This window comes from Mesoplodon bidens, assembly GCF_964165515.1.
Source record: "Mesoplodon bidens genome assembly, chromosome: 2".
Classification (NCBI taxonomy): Eukaryota; Metazoa; Chordata; class Mammalia; order Artiodactyla; family Ziphiidae; genus Mesoplodon; species Mesoplodon bidens.
The window spans coordinates 137,003,276-137,025,579 of NC_138177.1; the positions used below are offsets into that span (position 1 = coordinate 137,003,276).

The following is a 22,304-nucleotide window of genomic DNA, read 5'->3' on the forward strand; positions in this document are numbered from 1 at the left end:
TTGTTAATGGAAAGTTATCATAAAAAAGGAAATAACAATGGTTTTTCACTAAAAAGATTGTTCTTAATAAAGATAAGACCAATCTCTTCTATACAGTTTATACAGAGATTTGAGATGTTTCTTAGAATAGTCTAGTTAGAAGCAAGTTTGAGGAAAGTGTTCTGTTAAGATTGAGAAAGGCCTAGTGTTAAATTAGTGTTATCTTCTACCATTTATATCAGTAAGAAGCTTTAAAAAATTATATACATGTACATATATTTTTTTTCTTATTTTTTAGCCTACAAATGTAATACCTGCTTGTTACGAAAATTCAAACACATGCTCTTATGGGATTATTATAAAGTACTATAATTACATATAATTTTGTTGTATCTACTTCTGTGTGTTTCTTTGTTTCAGACCATTGCTGACTTGTGCTTTTAAAAAATGCTATATAAAGACTTTTAAATTCATATTCTATAAAATCATGTTTTTAATGCATCTCAAGGAGGAAGGTTACAGACTTCTTGATTCATATATGAAAGAAATTATACATTTTATGCAAATTTAATATCTTCAGAACATCCTCACTTTTCGAAGTACACTTGGAAGAGTCTCATGAATATAGCTTCAGAAAAAGTGTCTTCATATGGTGATTAGTCTTAATTAGCATAATATAGAGAAAATGATATGCCCATTAGTTCTAAAATTTTAGTAATTTCAGTCTGTCTGGCTAAAATACTTTAAAATTAATGAAGTGTCCTTTTTTGGTGGAAGTTTAACTTTCTTATTAAGTATAGGGTGTTTTTCTATTCAGTATGTTATGAAAGTAATTTTCTTTTGTATTTTACTTTCTTATATGAAATCTTTCTGTTCTCTAGAAAATGTTTTGTTTTCTAAAATATTTAGGAAATTAGAAATAATATTTAAGCATTTTATTTGTTTATGGGCTAATAGAAAAGATGAGTGCATTTTTATTTCAACCAATTTATATGAAAAATCTTAGTTATTAGAATTTATTCTCTTTGTGAGAAACCAGATTGCCTTTGCATAAATAATTCAAATTTGAATTTTTTTGAGTATTTCATGTGTGCATATTTTTACATAATTAAAAATTAAAGTGTTCAGCAATAAGTGCCATGTAACACTCATTAAAGCAATATAAACATTTTGTAGAGCTAACACTCTCTTAGAGACTACTTTTCTTTTTAATCTTTCAGTGGATGGAAGAATTTAAAAATGATATGCTAACTGAGAAAGACACCCGATACATGGCTGTTAAAGAAGTGGTTCATCATTTAATTGAATGCAATAAAGATATTCCAGGCATCTCTGAGATCAATTGGGTAGTTCACGTGGTTGATTCCCCAGATATAAATGCCTTTGTGCTTCCAGTAAGTAAATGTTACCCAGCCTATTTTTTAATTGTTAAATTTAACGTCCTTGTTTTTTATGTTGTTCTAATTCCTTACATTATTTTCATTATGGTGCAGAATGGACAAGTGTTTATCTTCACTGGACTTTTAAATAGTGTGACTGATATTCATCAGCTGTCCTTCCTTCTGGGCCATGAAATAGCACATGCAGTACTTGAGCATGCCGTAAGTACCTAAAATGAATGTTCAGTTGTTGAAACACTCCTTTGAAATTAGCAAGTTAAATCTTTTAGAGAACTGAATCTTTTCAGTTATTTTTTATGATGGAATTTTAGTTTTTAATAATTGACTTATTCTGTTACCTGAGAAAGTATGATTGGCTAATTTTGAGAATTTTTATCATCTTTAGTGTTTGATACTGAATAATTAGTGTTTCTGTTAAATACTATTTTTATCATCTGTCTTTTTTGCTAAGAAGTGATTATTCTCAACCTGTAATTATTTCAAATTAGATTTTAAACTTTCCATAATTATTAACATACTTAGAATCTAGTCAGAAAATCAACTGTAGGAAAGTGATATTACTATTCAAGTGGTAAATGTTTTCTTACTTTTTTATTCATTCTCAGAGGATAGCTTAGAGCATCTTTGAAAATGTCTAGAATGATATGCCATGTATAATTAACGCAGAGTAATAATAATGATACCTTGCCATTTTACAGTTTACTGAGTTTTTTAATACCTTCTCATTCATAATTTTAATACTATCCTCATGAGGTAGGTATTTAATATCCCTATATTACAGGGGTCCTCAACCCCCGGGCCGTTGACTGGTACTGGGCCGCACAGCAGGAGCTGAGTGGCAGGCGGGTGAGCGAAGCTTCATCTGCCGCTCCCCATCGCTCGCATTACCCCCTGAACCATCCCCCCACCCAGTCCGTGGAAAAATTGTTTTTCATGAAACCGGTCCCTGGTGCCAAAAAGGTTGGGGACTGCTGCTATATTATATACGAGGTCTCTAATGTTTAAAAAGACCCTAAATAACATGACTAACGTGACAAACTGGCGGAATTGGAACTTTAATCAAGGTTTTCTGTTTGCAAGTCTGGCACTGCTTCCTTTTCCCACAGTTACCCTGCTGTTGGCAGCACTTTTCTCATAGATCATAGAAGTCAGGTCAATTTATACCCTTGTGAATATACATCTGTTTGACTTGGTATGAATCTAGAAAAATAATCTGTTTACTCATATTTTTATTTTTATTCATTAAAAATTATGCATGGCTCATTTGTTTACATGATTAGAGAGAGGTATATTTTTTAATTGAAAACACAAAGGTAAATAGTGGAAAGATTGTGAATATATCAGAAATGCAAGTAATATTAACTTCAAGTGGAAATGATAATGTTATTAATCCCTCTAAATGTCATCTCAAATTCTGTCTTTTCCTTAGAGTATCAATAAGATGAGGTGGGCCAAAGCTGTGCTATTCTAGAGCGCAAATAGTAATTATCTCCTTTATTTCTTCTGAGTTACAGGAAAATAGAAAAAAATTTTTTCCTTAAACGGATGCATACAAGAATAAATCTAAGCAGTTGAAATAGGTTATATCTTTCTAGAAATGGCTTCAAAACTGCAAAATCAATGAACTTTGGCTGTTTTTAATTTTTAAAAGGTGTTCATTTCAGTACATTAATTTTTCTGGCATCTGGGTCAGTGCCTTATTCAGCATAATGTTGTCATCTCTGTCAGTGCAAGAGCAATAATTAGACGAGACATAAAAAGCAAATGGTCTTAAAAATAGGAAGTAGTTATTAATATTTCTTTGTTAGAGGTCTTAGACACTGTCAATACTATGTTTTCTCTTTTAGGAGTCTCCATTTTACGTTGTTTTCATTATTTCACAAATACAAATTTAAAAAAATTTTTAGTTTTCTAAGATTATGTAATAATTATATTCTTTAATAATTAATTACAAGGATTTTCTCTTCTATAATGACTTCATCATTTAGTGCTAAAATAATTCCATAATTGTTTTTCATGAGTTTTTTATTGTTTTTTCATGTTTTTAATGAAGCAAAGAATGCTTTGTGAGGGCAGATTATATTCAGAAGTATTCTAGGTGATTATTTTTAGTTGTTAGCCATGTTTCATACATTCAAGTAATGATTCCTATATTATCAGTATCAGCACTACAATACCATTTATTCAGCAACTTTAGTGAGGAACAATGAACAGTCCAGTGCATTAAACTTATTTTTAGATATTACTACTCCAAACAACTATTTTAAGTAAAACATTTTTTGGTTACTGCTATAAGTAAATACAAAAAATCATATAACTAAATTTCCTGGTGGGAAATACTAGGCTGATAAAGTTGCAGACTTGCATGACTCTTCACATATTAGGTCATGAAGTCAAAAGACTTTTATTTAAAAAATAAATTTCTAATATTTTCCTGAATTGTTCCTTGTTTTAACTGCTTCATATGTTAGGTAGTGTTTGGTCTCTGTCTAAAAGTATAAGCATAATAAACACATTTATTTGATTTTTAAAGAAGATTTAGCGACTGTATTAGAAACTGTAACTTCCTGGGTTTGATTCCTTGTTCTTTTACTAATTGCTTTGTGAATTTGGGCAACTCTTTTAATCTCTCTTCATCTTAGTTTATCTATAAAATAGGGAACAATTGTACCTATTTTACAAGATTATTATGCTTGTTAATATAAGACACTGTAGGTTAATGAACCTGTCATTGTATCTGAATGGTGGTAGTGGCTCAAGTAGATATTAGTTGAATGAATAAATGAATGCGTAAGTATGTAAACAAGAGATGGGAAAAACAGACTGGGAAAGGATAAAGCACACAGAAGAAAAAGAATTTGCAGTCTTACTTGGCGAAGTTCAGTTAAACACATGTAATTATTTAATGTGATTACACACGATGAACTAGAAAATGTAAGCATGTACTATCTGAATTTATTAAGTGTAATTTTCATTATTTTGATTTTTCTCAGGCAGAAAAGGCTAGCTTGGTTCATTTCCTGGATTTCCTAGGTCTGATTTTTCTCACAATGATTTGGGCCATTTGTCCTCGAGATAGTTTGGCACTTTTGGGCCAGTGGATTCAGTCTAAATTGCAGGAGGTAAGTCTGAGACAATAAGTTGAATTTGCAATGGCCTGTGGTGAAGACATTTTAATATTCCTGTAAAGGAAAAAGTACCAGAAATGTTTTCATACCTTATCATGAATCTTACCACAAAAAACGGGTGCTAATTTTTAGTGTCTTACATCTTCTTATTTTTAGGGGCTATTCTTTTTAAAATTTATTTATTTTATTATTTAATTTAATGTATTTATTGTTTCTGGCTGCATTGGGTCTTCGTTGCTGTGCACAGGCTTTTCTCTGGTTGCGGCGAGTGGAGGCTACTCTTCATTGCGGTGCGTGGACTTCTCATTGTGGTGGCTTCTTTTGTTGTGGACTATGGGCTCTAGGCGCATGGGCTTCAGTAGTTGTGGCTCGCGGGCTCTAGAGCGCAGGCCCAGTAGTTGTGGTGCACGGGCTTAGTTGCTCCGTGGCATGTGGGATCTTCCCGGACCAGGGCTTGAACCTGTGTCCCCTGCATTGGCAGGCAGATTGTTAACCACTGTGCCACCAGGGAAGGCCTTAGGGGATATTCTTAACAGTGAGCATTCAAATTAGAAAATATTACATCTCTTATATGATGGAGATGGATGGGTTAGAAGGGCTTGGCAACTTTTGGCTAGCTTTTTTTTTTTTTTTTTTTTTGCATAGTTATTGTTCTTACAGAGAGAAACCCAGTCACAACCCTTCTGTTGCTTTACCTTCAGACGTTCCCCTTTTGTCTCCTAGTAACAGTGGTATACTCACTGGATGACTCTCCCTTCCCCCAAATATTTGCATTTTAATGGGGAACTCTTAAAACCTGTAAACTTTTATGGGTGCAGGGTTGGCAGAAGCTGCTTGACTACCCTCATCTCCTCACTCCCAGTTAAATTAATGTTGCCTGGAAAATACTGAAAGGACAGCCTTAATAGGTGTTTGTTAACTTTTGTTTTTCGTACTTATGCATAATGATAGTCATCTGATAAAATTTGTTGAGTCCTCCATCTTGTTCAAAACAGTACACTACTGAAAGGAGGTCTTGCAATCTTAATATTTGCTTTGTTTAACTATGATTAGCTATTTTATTTTATGTCTTTCATCAGATATTTCTTCTTGTTCTGGGAGGTTTGGTTATTTAGGAACAATCTGTTATTTGTTTATTCAGTGATTTGTGGAGCACCCATCAGAGTGCCATCTGGGTGCTGTTTAAATCCAATGTGTAAAATTCTTTGAGACAAATTGCTTTAGAAATTGAATAACTAAGTCTTTTATTCAATGTTAGCATATCATTTGGTTTCATTTATATTGAAATAAAGGTTCTTAAATGGAAAAAGAAAGAAAGATTATTGCTTAGATTATAGAATCTCATATTTTGAATTTTATTTTTATCATTGATGTGCTGGGAAGTCAAAGAAGGTAATGTAGTTTTCCCCCCAATTATCAATAAATAGCTCTTTCTGTAATGGAATCAGGAGATTAAGTCATAAGAAAGATAACTGGAAGCTATTTCTCCCTTGAAATACTTGATGATCCTGCTATTTGAGTATAATTCTTTAATAATTAAACTGAAAGTGAAGTAAGGATTACTTCTGTTTGAACTCTTTTTCCCTAAATCAGGACCCCCTCCCAGTAATTTTGGTGACAAGGAAATATTTCTTTCTCTAGAAGCTTGCTTATTGTGATTGGAGAGCAGAGGGGAATGCTGATAGTGAAGTTCTTGAGGGGGAATTGCTGACATTTTTTGTCAGAGAAAGGAAGAGAGGAAGGAAGAAGTAGGGGGCCCTCACTTAACTGTCTGGGTACAATGTAGCAGCCCTCATAGAGCGCTACCAGGTAGGGTTTTGAGAGCTGTTAATAATGATTATAGCAGCTGACATTTATTGAGTACTTACTGTATTGTAGGCACTAGGATAAACACTGTAGATTAATTTTGTACAGGGGTTAAGAATACAGGCTCTGATCAGATGGATCTGTGTTTGAATTTAATCTCTATTGGACCTAAATTTTATAGAACTTCAGCAGGTCACTTCACTTATTATAGGTTTCAGTTTCTTTATCTGTAAGTTTGGATAATAGTAGTGGCTAACTCAAAGCATTATTGGGGGTTTAATTATACATTTAAAGCAGCATTTCTCAATACAGGCACTATTGACATTTTGAATTGACAAAGAATTGACAAGATAATTCTTTGTTGTGGGGGATTGTCCTCTACGTTGCAGAATGTGCAGTGACTTCTACACGTCTAGATGCCTCTACACATCTGGCCTCTACCCACTAGATGCCAGTAGCACTCCCCCCTCTCTTCCCAACCCCAGTTGTGACAATCAAAAATATCTCCAGACATTTCCAGATGTCCCTGAGGGACAACATCATGTCCAGTTGAGAACCACTGATTGAAAGCATTTAGCACAGTACCTGGTACCAAGGAAGGACTCTAACAAATGGGAGTTATTATTATTATTATTATTTGCTCATTTTATCCTCTCTGCAACTCTAGGAGTTTGGTACTGTTACTGCTCCATTTTACATATGATGCTATTGGGCTTAGAGGTGTTAAAAAATTAGCCCAGAACTAATAGTTAATACACATCAGCATTTGGGCTTGAACACGTTTCTTTCCTTTTAAAGCCAATGTTTTTAATTGGTTATACTACCAGCAGATTCGTTGGGACACCTGCAGACTGCTTATGGAAAGTGCAGACACTATATAATATAGTTCAGCAACCTAAAACAGACATGATCGAGAAGGAAGCAGTTCATATCTAATGGTCATATACAATGGATTAGATTGATTTTACTATTTCTAGCCATTACTGACATGCAACTACCTCTGAAAAATTGCTTCCCCAATTAATAGCTCTTCTCTCAAAAGTCCTGCCTATTGATCCATCTTCTACAAAGTTTTAGTACTTACTGAAAATTAGTATTTAACTGGAAGGCATTCACATAAATACAAGTAATTAGGAAAATTACAGTTATAATATCTATTTGTATTCTTTCATTGAAGTTGGAAGAAAAGTTCATTTTCCTAACTAATCGATACTTAGAAAACAAAGAGGAAATTAAGATAATATGTCAAAGAAAGAATATTCTGCTATATGGTTAATTTTCTAACTGAAATAAATCCTCTAGTAGTGTCACTGGCCACTATATAGCTATAGTTTTTCAATTTTCTTATAAAACTGCAAGATCACAATGTTCCTTGGTCATATTAAAAATCCTGCATCAATAAACTTTCTTAGGGAATCCTCTACATAGTAAGTAGAGATTATAATTGGAAAAATACAAGTCCACTATATGATACTGTGGACTCTCCAGAAGTTTGCAGGCATGGTTTTTTCCTATTCTTTCCATGTTTTAAAAATATTAATCTCTGATGGAGGAAATAAAGGCTGCACTTTGTTTTATACCATGGTGTTCTTTAAATGTTAATCATGGAGAGCATAAAAGCTATATCCAAGGTACTTCATGAAATTAATTTTTTAAATCTCATTTTTTGCTCCTTTTGTTATGAAATAGCCTTAATGGAACTTTTCTTTCTTATTTCTTCTTAGTTTATATTTGATAGACCATATAGTAGAACACTGGAGGCTGAAGCTGACAAAATTGGACTACAACTTGCTGCAAAGGTAAAATATTGAGTAGTTGAGAATACACAGTGTCCTTCACATAGTAAAAGATAAATGTGTATCATCTTAATGAGGTTTGGCATGGGCATAGAATGAAAGTTGGACTATATATAATTTTTCATTAATACCTTTTTAAGTCTGTGCCCTCTGGAAGCAATTGCTATCTTTATTTTACTCCTTTCCCTTAGTTTGCTGATCTAAGGAGGCTTTTTGAGTAAGTAAGATGATGTGTATCTGTTTTTCCCCACTTGGAGAAAGGTTTACCTTACTGTAACTGTATTCCTGGCTAAGCAACCTGAATTTTCACCATTTAAATAAACGATAGAAAAGCAGGCTTATTACTTTGTATCTTTCAGATTATTTTTGTTGCAGCAGATGGCTTATTTTTGCTAGCCACAGAGAGCAGCTCTGGGCCTTTACTCTGGTTTACATGGGCTTTGTTCATATCTACCTAACAGGGCACTTCATGCCTGGCTGCTGTTTTTAATCACCTGTGATAACTGCGTATTATTAGTAGGATTAACATTAAAAGTAAAACTGCATTTTTAAAAATGAGTGAAAACAATGCCACTTCACATATTAAATTCAAATTGTATTTGTTTCTTTGTTGAGTTTTCAGTAGTTACTAAAAGTCCTAACTATTGAAAATTACTATTATCTGAATTTCTCATTGTGAGTTTTATGGATTTAATTTCATAAATCAAGATATTACTCATTCACAAAACCAGTGTTCTTTGAGTGTTACATAAGTAGAATTAAGTGAATTATCAGACTGCATAGATTAAGAGGTTCCCAAATGATGGGCCACAGATTGACTCTATCAAGAATTTCCTAATTTTAATGTACTACAGTCTGTGAAATTTTCCCTCTAGGTAAGTGCATTCTGTGTTCTGATTAAGAAATCTTTGCTTATTTCAGTAAATTGTTCCTGTTTTATTTCCAAGAATTTTTATTGTTTTGTTAAATGTAAGGAGGAGGTCAAGATAATTTTTTTCCCATGTGGATATCTAATAGACTCAGCACTATTTATTGAAGGGTTTATCTTTTCTCCACTGTACTTCAGTGTCTCTTTGTCATCAATGTGGGAGGCTATATGTAAGTCTGTTTCTGGACTCCCTGTTGTATTCCATTGGCCTGTTATTTATCTTTGAGCCAATACCACATTGTCATTGTAGCTGTGTAATAAGTCTCGATATCTGATATCTTGATATCTTGATTTCTGTCCTTCAGTGTTGTACTGCAATATTGACTTGGCTATTCTTGGTCCTTTGCTTTTTCATATAAATTTCAGAATCAGCTTGTCAAATCACATACCTGTACAAAAACATGCCTGGGATTTTGACTGGAATTGTGTGCATCAAATATAGATCAATATGGGGACAGCTGACTAGTGTCAACAGTATTGGGTCTTCCAAACCATGGCTGGTATATTTGTCCATTTATTTAGATGTTTTTTAATTTCTCAGTGATGTTTTGAAATTTTTTTGTGTGTATAGGACTTATACATCTTTTGTTAGATTTATTGCTAAGTGTTTGACATTTTTGATGTTGTTATAAACAATGTCATTGAAAAAATAAATTTGCCTATATATAGAAATACAGGTTGTTTTTATCATTGACTTTGTATCCAGCAACCTTGCTAAATAAATTCACTTAATTCTAATAGTGTGTAGATTCTTTTAGATTTTTACATATACATAGTTATGTTGTCTGGGAATAATGACAGCTTTATTGCTTCCTTTCCATTCTGTATACTTCCTTTTTTTTTTTTTAACCTAATTGCAATGGCCAGAAACTTCAGCACAGTGTTGATGGTGGGCACCTTTGTTTTTTCGTGATCTTAGTGAAAAAACATGCAGTATTTCACCATTAATTCTGATGTTTGTTGTAAGCTTTTTTTAAACCTGACTTTTGTCAGATAAGAGTTTCCCGTCTATTTCTAATATGCTAAGAGATTTTTAAAAATTATGAATATTAAGTTTTTCAAATGGCTTTTCTGCACTTATTGATGATTATATAGTTTTTCTCCTTTAATCTGTTAATGTGGCAAATTACAATAATTTTTTTTGTTTAAAAAATGACCATTTTTTATTTTTGAAATAAACCAATTTGTCAGTTATATTAACCTTTTAATGTATTGCTAGAGTTGGTCTGCTGATGTTTAGTTTAAATGTTTCTGTGTTCATAGGAGGATAGTGGCTTGGAATTTTCTTGTAATGTCTTGTCAGGTTTTGGTATCAACATTATGCTGATCTCATAAAAAGCGCTGGGTAGTGTTCCTTCTTTGTAAGAGTTTGTGTAAGAATAGTGATATTTATTATTTCAATGTTTGGATAAAGCCATATGGACCTACACATTTCTTTGTGGAAGGGTATTTAATCATGGATTCAATAGATGTGGAACTACTCTTTAATAGATGTAGAACTACTATTCAGATTTTTATATTTTTGTGTCAGTTTTCATAAGTTTTGTTTTTCTAGGAACTTAGGTTTTGTTTAAACTTTCAGTATTATTGGTATAAAGTTGTTTTGATATACTCTTCTTATATCTTTAATGTCTCAAGGATTCCTGCATTCTACAGATATATTTTATTTTTTTATTTTTTTTTTTTTTTGCTGTACGCGGGCCTCTCACTGCTGTGGCCTCTCCCGTTGCGGAGCACAGGCTCCGGACACACAGGCTCCGCGGCCATGGCTCGCGGGCCCAGCCGCTCCGCGGCATGTGGGATTTTCCGGGATAGGGGCACGAACCCGTGTCCCCTGCATCGGCAGGCGGACTCTCAACCACTGCGCCACCAGGGAAGCCCACAGATATATTTTAAAAATGTCCCCTTTGTTCCTAGTATTGGTGATATATGCTTTGTCTTTTTGCTAGATTTAATTATGTTCATTAATTTTTTCAAAAAGATGTTTTGGCTTTCCTTATTTTCTCTATTCTATGTTTGTTTTCTATTGTTTCAGTTACTGTTGTTATCTTTATTATTTCCTTCTGCTTTGAGCTTTATCTGCTGTTCTTCCTAACTTCTTAAGATAGATACTTATGTCATTGATATTATGTCATTGATTTGTCATTTTCTTTTCTAATGTATACATTTATGCCTAGCCATTTTCTTTTCAGAATATCTTGTCATATTGCAAGTGTTGATATGTTTTTGTTTTCTTCAGTTTAAAATATATTCTTGTTTTCATTGTAATTTCTTCTTTGACCCATGGGTCATTTAGAAGTATATTCCTTAGTTTCTAAACATTTGTTGGTTTCCTTAGTTTCTAAACATTCCTTAATTTCTAAACATTTACCTTTTGTTTTTGATGTCCAGCTTAATTACAGTCTGATGGGAGAATATACTGAATGGTGAATTCTTTCAGATTTGTTCAGTTTTGCTTTATGTCTCAGCATGTTACCAAGTTTGTTAAAATGGTATGCACTTGAAAGTGGATTCCGCCATTGTGGGTGCAGTGTTCTACGTATGTCAATTTTGTCAAGTTTGTTAAATCTGTTGTTTCAGATCATCTATATCCTTGCTGAATTTTTTTTCTCTGCTTTTTTTTTTCTCATTACCAAGAGAGGGTAGTCTCTCATGATTCTGAATTTTTCTGTTTTTCCTTTTAGTTCTATTAATTTTTACTTTTTATATTTTAATACTATTTTTAGCATACTCATATAGGATTGTTAGAGTTTACTGGTAGCTTGATCCTTTTATCAATATGTAATCCCTCTTTGTCTCTAGTAATGCTTCTTGCCTGAAGTTCTCTTTTTCCTTTATTAGTATTGTCGTGACAGCTTTCTTTTGGTTAGTGCTTGCCTGTCATATCTTACTCCATTCTTGTATTTTCAAGTTTTCTGTGTTCTTATGTGTGTGTCTCTTATAAGTAACACATAGTTGTTTTCTCGTCCTTGCCCTATTTTGGATGTTTTTAGTTTGTTTATATTTTTAATTTGTATTTCTTAATGGCTAATGCTGTGGAGGATATGTTCATGTGTGTACTGACCATTCATGTATCTTCTTTTGTTAACTGTCTTTTTAGATATTTTACTCAGTTTTAAATTGAGTTGGCTTCTTATTCTTACATTGTAAGAGTTCTTTATACATATGCTGGATATAAGTCCTTTGTCAAATATTTGTGCAAATATTTTCTCTTATTCTGTGACTTGCTTTATTTTTTTATACTGTGTTTTGAACAATAAAAATTTTAAATTTTTATGAAATCTAATTTTTCTACTTTGTGTTTAATTTACTCTTTCTCTAGTTTTCTAATGTAGGTGCTTAGATCATTGGTTTTAGACTTTCTTCTTGTTTAGAATAGCATTTAAAGCTCTAAGTTTCCCACTCTGCATTGTTTTAGCTAGACACAGATTTTGATATGTTGTATTTTTATTTTCAGTTACACAGATTTTGATATGTTGTATTTTTATTTTCAGTTCAGTCAGAATATTTTCTAAAATTTCCATTGTGGTTTCTTCTTTCATCCATGTGTTGTTCAGAAGTGAGTCATTTAATATCCAGGTATTTGGAGTTTGTCTAAATGTTTACTTCTAATTAATTATTTCATGGTCAGAGAATATACTCTGTGAGAATTTAATTTTTTCAACTCTGTTAGGACTTGTTTTATGGTGTATCATTTGGTCTATTTTGGTGCCATCACTTGAAAAAATGTGTATTCAATATTTGCTGAGTGTATACTCTATAAATATCAATTAAGTTAAGGTAGTTTATAGAGTCATTCAAATCTTCTATATCTTCTGATTTTTTGTCTACTTGCTATTGAGTAAGGAGTTTTGAAATCTTTAACTGTGACTGTGGATTTGTCTATTTTTTCTTTCAGTTCTGTTAGTTTCTGCTTCCTGAATTTTGAAGCTATTAGGTACATACACATGTGGGATTATTTTATCCTCTTATTGAACTGGTTCATTATTGTGAAGTTTTTTTTTATTTGTCTCTAGCAATACTCTGAAGTATTTTTTGTTTGGCATTAATTTTTTTAAATTAATTTATTTTATTTTTTTTATATATATTTTTTGCGGTATGCGGGCCTCTCACTGTTGTGGCCTTTCCTGTTGCGGAGCACAGGCTCCGGATGTGCAGGCTCAATGGCCATGGCTCATGGGCCCAACTGCTCCGTGGCATGTGGGATCCTCCCGGACCGGGGCACAAACCCGTGTCCCCTGCATTGGCAGGTGGACTCTCAAACACTGCGCCACCAGGGAAGCCCTAATTTATTTTTTATTAAAGTATAGTTGAATTACAATGTTGTGTTAATTACTGCTGTACATCAGTGACTCGGTTATACATATATATGCATTCTTTTCCATATTCTTTTTTAAAAAATTTTATTTATTTATTTGGTTGTGCTGGCTCTTAGTTGTGACTTGCAGGCTCCTTAGTTGCGGCACATGGGCTACTTAGTTGTGGCATGCGAACTCTTAGTTGTGGCATGCATGTGGGATCTAGTTCCCTGACCAGGGATCCAACCCGGGCCCCCTGCATTGGCAACGTGCAGTCTTAACCACTGCACCACCAGGGAAGTCCCTTATTTTTCATGTTCTTTTCCATTATGGTTTATCACAGGATATTGAATATAGTTCCCTGTGATACACAGTAGGACCCTGTTGTTTATCTATTCTGTATATACCAGTTTGCATCTGCTAATCCCAAACTCACAATCCCTGTCTCACCTCCCTCCCCCTTGGCAACCACTAGTCTCATCTCTATGTCCCTTTTTCTGTTTCTGTTTCATAGATAGGTTTGTGTCACATTTTAGATTCCACGTATAAGTGATATCATATGGTATTTGTCTTTCTCTTTCTGACTTACTTCACTTAGTATGATAATCTCTAGTTGCATTAATGTTGCTGCAAATGGCATTATTTCATTCTTTTTTATGGCTGAGTACTATTCCATTGTATATATGTACCACAACTTCTTTATCCAGTCATCTGTCAATGGACATTTAGGTTGTTTCCATGTCTTGGTTATTGTGAATAGTGCTGCTGTGAACATAGGGATGCATGTATGTTTTTGAATTATAGTTTTGTCTGGATATATGCCCCAATCGAAAAATGCTCAGAAGACCTCAAGAGACATGTCTCCAAAAAAGACATACAGATGGCCAATAGGCACATGAAAAGATGCATAACATTGCTAATTATTAGAGAAATACAAATCAAAACTAGAGTGAGATACCACCTCACGCTGGTCAGAATGGTCATCGTTAAAAAGTCTACGAATAACAAATGCTGGAGACGGTGTGGAGGAAAAGGAACCCTCCTACACTGTTGGTGGGAATGTAAGTTGGTGCAGCCAGTGTGGAACACAGTATTGAGGTTTCTCAGAAAACTAAAAATAGAATTACCATATGATTCAGCAATCCTACTCCTGGGCATATATCCTGGAATTAATTTTGTTTGACATTATTTTGCTTGACATTAATATAGACCCTCCAGCTTTCTTAGGTGTTATTGTTCACTTGGAATATCTTTTCTGCCCGTTTGTTTTAACACTATTTCAGTTTTTGTATTTAAAATGCATCTCTTACAGATGGCATAAACTAGGTTCTTGCTTTTTTATTGTTTGACAATCTGTGCCTTTAGTTGGAAGTGTATAGTCCATTTATATTTAATTATTGATATGCTTGTATTTAGGTCTGCCATATTGCTATTTGTTTTATCTATTTTTCAGTTGCTCTGTTCCTCCTTTTCTTCCTTCTTTGAGTTAATCATACTTTTTAGTAGTCCATTCATTGGCTTTTTAGATATAACACTTTGCATTATTTTTAATGGTTCCTTGTGGGATTACAATATGCATCTTTAGCCTTTTGAAATCTACTTCAGGTTTTTTTTAATATATATATACACAGCAGGTTCTTATTAGTCATCAATTTGATACACATCAGTGAATACATGTCAATCCCAATTGCCCAATTCACCACACCCCCTGACCCCCTGCGGCTTTCCCCTCTTGGTGTCCATACGTTTGTTCTCTACATCTGTGTCTCAATTTCTGCCCTGCAAACCAGTTCATCTGTACCATTTTTCTGGGTTCCACATACATGTGTTAATATACGATATTTGTTTTTCTCTTTCTGACTTACTTCACTCTTTATGACAGTCTCTAGATCCATCGACATCTCAACAAATGACCCAATTTTGTTCCTTTTTATGGCTGAGTAATATTCCATTGTATATATGTACCACATCTTCTTTATGCATTCGTCTGTCAATGGGCATTTAGGTTGCTTCCATGACCTGGCTGTTGTAAATAGTGCTGTAGTGAACATTGGAGCGCATGTGTCTTTTTGAATGTGGTTTTCTCTGGGTATATGCCCAGTAGTGGGATTGCTGGATCATATGGTAATTCTATTTTTAGGTTTTTAAGGAACCTCCATACTGTTTTCCATAGTGGCTGTATCAGTTTACATTCCCACCAACAGTGCAAGAGGGTTCCCTTTTCTCCACACCCTTTCCAGCATTTGTTGTTTGTAGATTTTCTGATGAAGCCCATTCTAACTGGTGTGAGGTGATACCTCATTGTAGTTTTGATTTGCATTTCTCTAATAATTAGTGATGTTGAGCAGCTTTTTATGTGCTTCTTGGCCATCTGTATGTCTTCTTTGGAGACATGTCTATTTAGGTCTTCTGCCCATTTTTGGATTGGGTTGTTCGTTCTTTTAATATTGAGCAGCATGAGCTGTTTATATATTTTGGAGATTAATCCTTTGTCCGTTGATTCATTGGCAAATATTTTCTCCTATTCTGAGGGATGTCTTTTCGTCTTGTTTATGGTTTCCTTTGCTGTGCAAAAGCTTTGAAGTTTCATTAGGTCCCATTCGTTTATTTTTATTTCTATTACTCTAGGAGGTGGATCAAAAAAGATCTTGCTGTGATTTATGTCAGAGTGTTCTTCCTATGTTTTCCTCTAAGAGTTTTATAGTGTTCGGTCTTACATTTAGGTCCCTGATCCATTTTGAGTTTAGTTTTGTGTATGGTGTTAGGGAGTGTTCTAATTTCATTCTTTTACATGTAGCTGTCCAGTTTTCCCAGCACCACTTATTGAAGAGACTGTCTTTTCTCCATTGTTTATCCTTGCCTCCTTTGTCATAGATTAGTTGACCATAGGTGCGTGGGTTTACCTCTGGCCTTTCTATCTTGTTCCATTGATCTATGTGTCTGTTTTTGTGCCAGTACCATATTGTCTTGATTACTGAAGCTTTGTAGTGTAGGCTGAAGTCAGGGAGTCTGATTCCTCCAGCTCAATTTTTTTCCCTCAAGAGTGCTTGGGCTATTTGGGGTCTTTTGTGTCTCCATACAAATTTTAAGATTTTTTGTTCTAGTTCCGTAAAAAATGCCATTGGTAATTTGATAGGGATTGCATTGAATCTGTAGAATGCTTTGGGTAGTATAGTCATTTTCACAATATTGATTCTTCCAATCCAAGAACATGGTATATCTCTCCCTCTGTTGGTATCATCTTTAATTTCTTTCATCAGTGTCTTATAGTTTTCCGCATACAGGTCTTTTGTCTCCCTAGGTAGGTTTATTCCTAGGTATTTTATTCTTTTTGTTGCAGTGGTAAATGAGAGTGTTTCCTTAATTTCTCTTTCAGATTTTTCATCATTAGTGTATAGGAATGCAAGAGATTTCTGTGAATTAATTTTGTATCCTGCAACTTTGCTAAATTCATTGATTAGCTCTAGTAGTTTTCTGGTGGCATTTTTAGGATTATCTATGTATAGTATCATGTCATCTGCAAACAGTGACCGTTTTACTTCTTCTTTTCCAATTTGTATTCCTTTTATTTCTTTTTCTTCTCTGATTGCTGAGATTAAGACTTCCAAAACTATGTTGAATAATAGCAGTGAGAGTGGACATCCATGTCTTGTTCCTGATCTTAGACGAAATGCTTTAAGTTTTTCACCATTGAGAATGATGTTTGCTGTGGGTTTGTCATATATGCCCTTTATTATGTTGAGGTAGCTTCCCTGTATGCCCACTTTCTGGAGAGTTTTTATCATAAATGGGTGTTGAATTTTGTCAAAAGCTTTTTCTGAATCTATTGAGATGATCGTATGGTTTTTATTCTTCTGTTGTTAATATGGTGTATCACATTGATTGATTTGTGTATATTGAAGAATCCTTGCATCCCTGGGATAAATCCCACTTGATCATGGTGTATGATCCTTTTAATGTGTTGTTGGATTCTTCTTGCTAGGATTTTGTTGAGGGTTTTTGCATCTATATTCATCAGTGATATTGGTCTGTAATTTTCCTTTTTTGTAGTATATTTGTCTGGCTTTGGTATCAGGGTGATGGTGGCCTCATAGAATAGGTTTGGGAGTGTTCCTTCCTCTGCAATTTTTCGGAAGAGTTTGAGAAGGATGGGTGTTAGCTCTTCTCTAAATGTTTGATAGAATTCACCTGTGAAGCCATCTGGTCCTGGACTTTTGTTTGTTGGTAAATTTTTAATCACAGTTTCAATTTTGTTACTTGTGATTGGTCTGTTCATATTTTCTATTTCTTCCTGGTTCAGTCTTGGAAGGTTATACCTTTCTAAGAATTTGTCCATTTCTTCCAGTTTGCCCATTTTATTGGCATAGAGTTGCTTGTAGTAGTCTCTTAGGATGGTTTGTATTTCTGCAGTGTCTGTTGTAACTTCTCCTTTTTCATTTCTAATTTTATTGATATGAGTCCTCTCCCTCTTTTTCTTGATGAGTCTGGCTAATGGTTTATCAATTTTATTTATCTTCTCAAGGAACCAGCTTTTAGTTTTACTGATCTTTGCTACTGTTTTCTTTGTTTCTATTTCATTTATTTCTGCTCTGATCTTTATGATTTCTTTCCTTCTGCTACCTTTGGGTTTTGTTTGTTCTTCTTTCTCTAGTTCCTTTAGGTGTAAGGTTAGGTTGTTTACTTGAGATTTTTCTTGTTTCTTGAGGTAGGCTTGTATAGCTATAAACTTCCCTTTTAGAACTGCTTTTGCTTCATCCCATAGGTATTGGATCGTCATGTTTTCATTGTCATTTGTCTCTAGGTATTTTTTGATTTCCTCTTTGATTTCTTCAGTGATCTCTTGGTTATTTAGTAATGTATTGTTTTGCCTCTGTGTGTTTGTATTGTTTACATTTTTTCCCCTGTAATTCATATCTAATCTCATAGTGTTGTGGTCAGAAAAGATGCTTGATATGATTTCAATTTTGTTAAATTTACTGAGGCTTGATTTGTGACCCAATATGTGATCTATCCTGGAGAATGTCTATGCACACTTGAGAAGAAAGTGTAATCTGCTGTTTTTGGATGGAACGTCCTATAAATATCAATTAAATCTATCTGGTCTTTTGTGTCATTTAAAGCTACTGTTTCCGTATTTATTTTCATTTTGGATGATCTGTCCATTGGTGTAAGTGAGGTGTTAAAGTCCCCCACTATTATTGTGTTACTGTCGATTTCCTGTTTTTCAGCTGTTAGCAGTTTCTTTATGTATTGAGGTGCTCCTGTTTTGGGTGCATATATATTTATAATTGTTATATCTTCTTGGATTAATCCCTTGATCATTATGTAGTGTCCTTCCTTGTCTCTTGTAACATTCTTTAAGGTCTATTTTATCTGATATGAGTATTGCTACTCCTGCTTTCTTTTGATTTCCATTTGCATGGAATATCTTTTTCCATCTCCTCATTTTCAGTCTGTATGTGTCCTTGGGTCTGAAGTGGGTCTCTTGTACACAGCATATATAGGGGTCTTGTTTTTGTATCCATTCAGTGTGCCTGTGTCTTTTGGTTGGTTCATTTAATCTGTTCACATTTTTTTTTTTTTTTCCATTTTTTTTTTAAGTTTATTTATTTATTTTTTTAATTAGTTTCTGCTTTATAACAAAGTGAATCAGTCATACATATACATCTGTTCCCACATCCCTTCCCTCATGCATCTCCCTCCCTCCCACCCTCCCCATCCCACCCCTCCAGGCGGTCACAAAGCACCGAGCTGATCTCCCTGTGCTCTGCGGCTGCTTCCCACTATCTATCTACCTTACGTTTGGTAGTGTATACACGTCCATGCCTCTCTTTCGCCTTGTCACAGCCCACCCTTCCCCCTCCCCATATCCTCAAGTCCATTCTCAAGTAGGTCTGCGTCTTCATTCCCGTTTTGCCCCTAGGTTCTTCATGACATTTTTTTTTTAAATTCCGTATATATGTGTTAGCATACGGTATTTGTCTTTCTCTTTCTGACTAACTTCACTCTGTATGACAGACTCTAGGTCTATCCACCTCATTACAAATAGCTCAGTTTCGTTTCTTTTTATGGCTGAGTAATATTCCATTGTATATATGTGCCACATCTTCTTTATCCATTCATCCGATGATGGACACTTAGGTTGTTTCCAGCTCCGGGCTATTGTGAATAGAGCTGCAATGAACATTTTGGTACATGTCTCTTTTTGAATTATGGTTTTCTCAGGGTATATGCCCAGTAGTGGGATTGCTGGGTCATATGGTAGTTCTATTTGTAGTTTTTTAAGGAACCTCCATACCGTTCTCCATAGTGGCTGTACCAATTCACATTCCCACCAGCAGTGCAAGAGTGTTCCCTTTTCTCCACACCCTCTCCAGCATTTATTGTTTCTAGATTTCTTTTTTTTTTTTAATTAGTTTCTGCTTTATAACAAAGTGAATCAGTCATACATATACATCTGTTCCCACATCCCTTCCCTCATGCATCTCCCTCCCTCCCACCCTCCCCATCCCACCCCTCCAGGCGGTCACAAAGCACCGAGCTGATCTCCCTGTGCTCTGCGGCTGCTTCCCACTATCTATCTACCTTACGTTTGGTAGTGTATATATGTCCATGTCTCTCTTTCGCTTTGTCACAGCTTACCCTTCCCCCTCCCCATATCCTCAAGTCCATTCTCAAGTAGGTCTGTGTCTTTATTCTCGTTTTGCCCCTAGGTTCTTCATGACATTTTTTTTTTAAATTCCGTATATATGTGTTAGCATACGGTATTTGTCTTTCTCTTTCTGACTAACTTCACTCTGTATGACAGACTCTAGGTCTATCCACCTCATTACAAATAGCTCAGTTTCGTTTCTTTTTATGGCTGAGTAATATTCCATTGTATATATGTGCCACATCTTCTTTATCCATTCATCCGATGATGGACACTTAGGTTGTTTCCAGCTCCGGGCTATTGTGAATAGAGCTGCAATGAACATTTTGGTACATGTCTCTTTTTGAATTATGGTTTTCTCAGGGTATATGCCCAGTAGTGGGATTGCTGGGTCATATGGTAGTTCTATTTGTAGTTTTTTAAGGAACCTCCATACCGTTCTCCATAGTGGCTGTACCAATTCACATTCCCACCAGCAGTGCAAGAGTGTTCCCTTTTCTCCACACCCTCTCCAGCATTTATTGTTTCTAGATTCCTTGATGATGGCCATTCTGACTGGTGTGAGATGATATCTCATTGTAGTTTTGATTTGCATTTCTCTAATGATTAATGATGTTGAGCATTCTTTCATGTGTTTGTTGGCAGTCTGTATATCTTCTTTGGAGAAATGCCTATTTAAGTCTTCTGCCCATTTTTGGATTGGGTTGTCTGTTTTTTTGCTATTGAGCTGCATGAGCTGTTTATAAATTTTGGAGATTAATCCTTTGTCAGTTGCTTCATTTGCAAATATTTTCTCCCATTCTGAGGGTTGTCTTTTGGTCTTCTTTATGGTTTCCTTTGCTGTGCAAAAGCTTTGAAGTTTCATTAGGTCCCATTTGTTTATCTTTGTTTTTATTTCCATTTCTCTAGGAGGTGGGTCCAAAAGGATCTTGCTGTGATTTATGTCATAGAGTGTTCTACCTATGTTTTCCTCTAAGAGTTTGATAGTTTCTGGCCTTACATTTAAGTCTTTAATCCATTTTGAGCTTATTTTTGTGTATGGTGCTAGGGAATGATCTAATCTCAAACTTTTACATGTCCCTGTCCAGTTTTCCCAGCACCACTTATTGAAGAGGCTGTCCTTTCTCCACTGTACATTCCTGCCTCCTTTATCAAAGATAAGTTGGCCATATGTGCGTGGGTTTATCTCTGGGCTTTCTATCCTGATCCACTGATCTATCTTTCTGTTTTTATGCCAGTACCAGACTGTCTTAATTACTGTAGCTTTGTAGTATAGTCTGAAGTCAGGGAGCCTGATTCCTCCAGCTCCGTTTTTCGTTCTCAAGATTGCTTTAGCTATTCGGGGCCTTTTGTTTTTCCAAACAAATTTTGAAATTTTTTGTTCTAGTTCTGTGAAAAATGCCATTGGTAGTTTGATAGGGATTGCATTGAATCTGTAGATTGCTTTCGGTAGTAGAGTCATTTTCACAATATTGATTCTTCCAATCCAGGAGCATGGTATATCTCTCCATCTATTTGTATCATCTTTAATTTCTTTCATCAGTGTCTTATAGTTTTCTGCATACAGGTCTTTTGTCTCCTTAGGTAGGTTTATTCCTAGATATTTTATTCTTTTTGTTGCGATGGTAAATGGGAGTGTTTTCTTGATTTCATTTTCAGATTTTTCATCATTAGTGTATAGGAATGCCAGAGATTTCTGTACATTAATTTTATATCCTGCTACTTTACCAAATTCATTGATTAGCTCTAGTAGTTTTTCGGTAGCATCTTTAGGATTCTCTATGTATAGTATCATGTCATCTGCAAACAGTGACAGCTTTACTTCTTCTTTTCCAATTTGGATTCCTTTTATTTCCTTTTCTTCTCTGATTGCTGTGGCTAAAACTTCCAAAACTATGTTGAATAAGAGTGGTGAGAGTGGGCAGCCTTGTCTTGTTCCTGATCTTAGTGGAAATGGTTTCAGTTTTTCACCATTGAGGACAATGTTGGCTGTGGGTTTGTCATATATGGCCTTTATTATGTTGAGGAAAGATCCCTCTATACCTACTTTCTGCAGGGTTTTTATCATAAATGGGTGTTGAATTTTGTCGAAAGCTTTCTCTGCATCTATTGAGATGATCATATGGTTTTTCTCCTTCAACTTGTTAATATGGTGTATTACATTGATTGATTTGCGTATATTGAAGAATCCTTGCATTCCTGGGATAAACCCCACTTGATCATGGTGTATGATCCTTTTAATGTGCTGTTGGATTCTGTTTGCTAGTATTTTGTTGAGGATTTTTGCATCTATGTTCATCAGTGATATTGGCCTGTA

The 22,304-nt window shown here is 34.7% G+C and overlaps 1 protein-coding gene across 4 annotated transcripts in view; it reads left to right on the top strand.

Moving 5' to 3' along the window:
- OMA1 (OMA1 zinc metallopeptidase) overlaps nt 1-22,304 on the top strand; it is a 103,713-nt gene that overhangs the window by 11,404 nt on the left and 70,005 nt on the right. For all 4 annotated transcript variants that reach the window (XM_081258405.1, XM_081258407.1, XM_081258404.1 and 1 more), the window contains exons 4-7: nt 1,200-1,373; nt 1,473-1,580; nt 4,373-4,501; nt 8,038-8,112. In XM_081258405.1, coding sequence (XP_081114531.1) covers nt 1,200-1,373; nt 1,473-1,580; nt 4,373-4,501; nt 8,038-8,112 — 486 coding nt within the window. The remainder of the gene's footprint in view (nt 1-1,199; nt 1,374-1,472; nt 1,581-4,372; nt 4,502-8,037; nt 8,113-22,304) is intronic.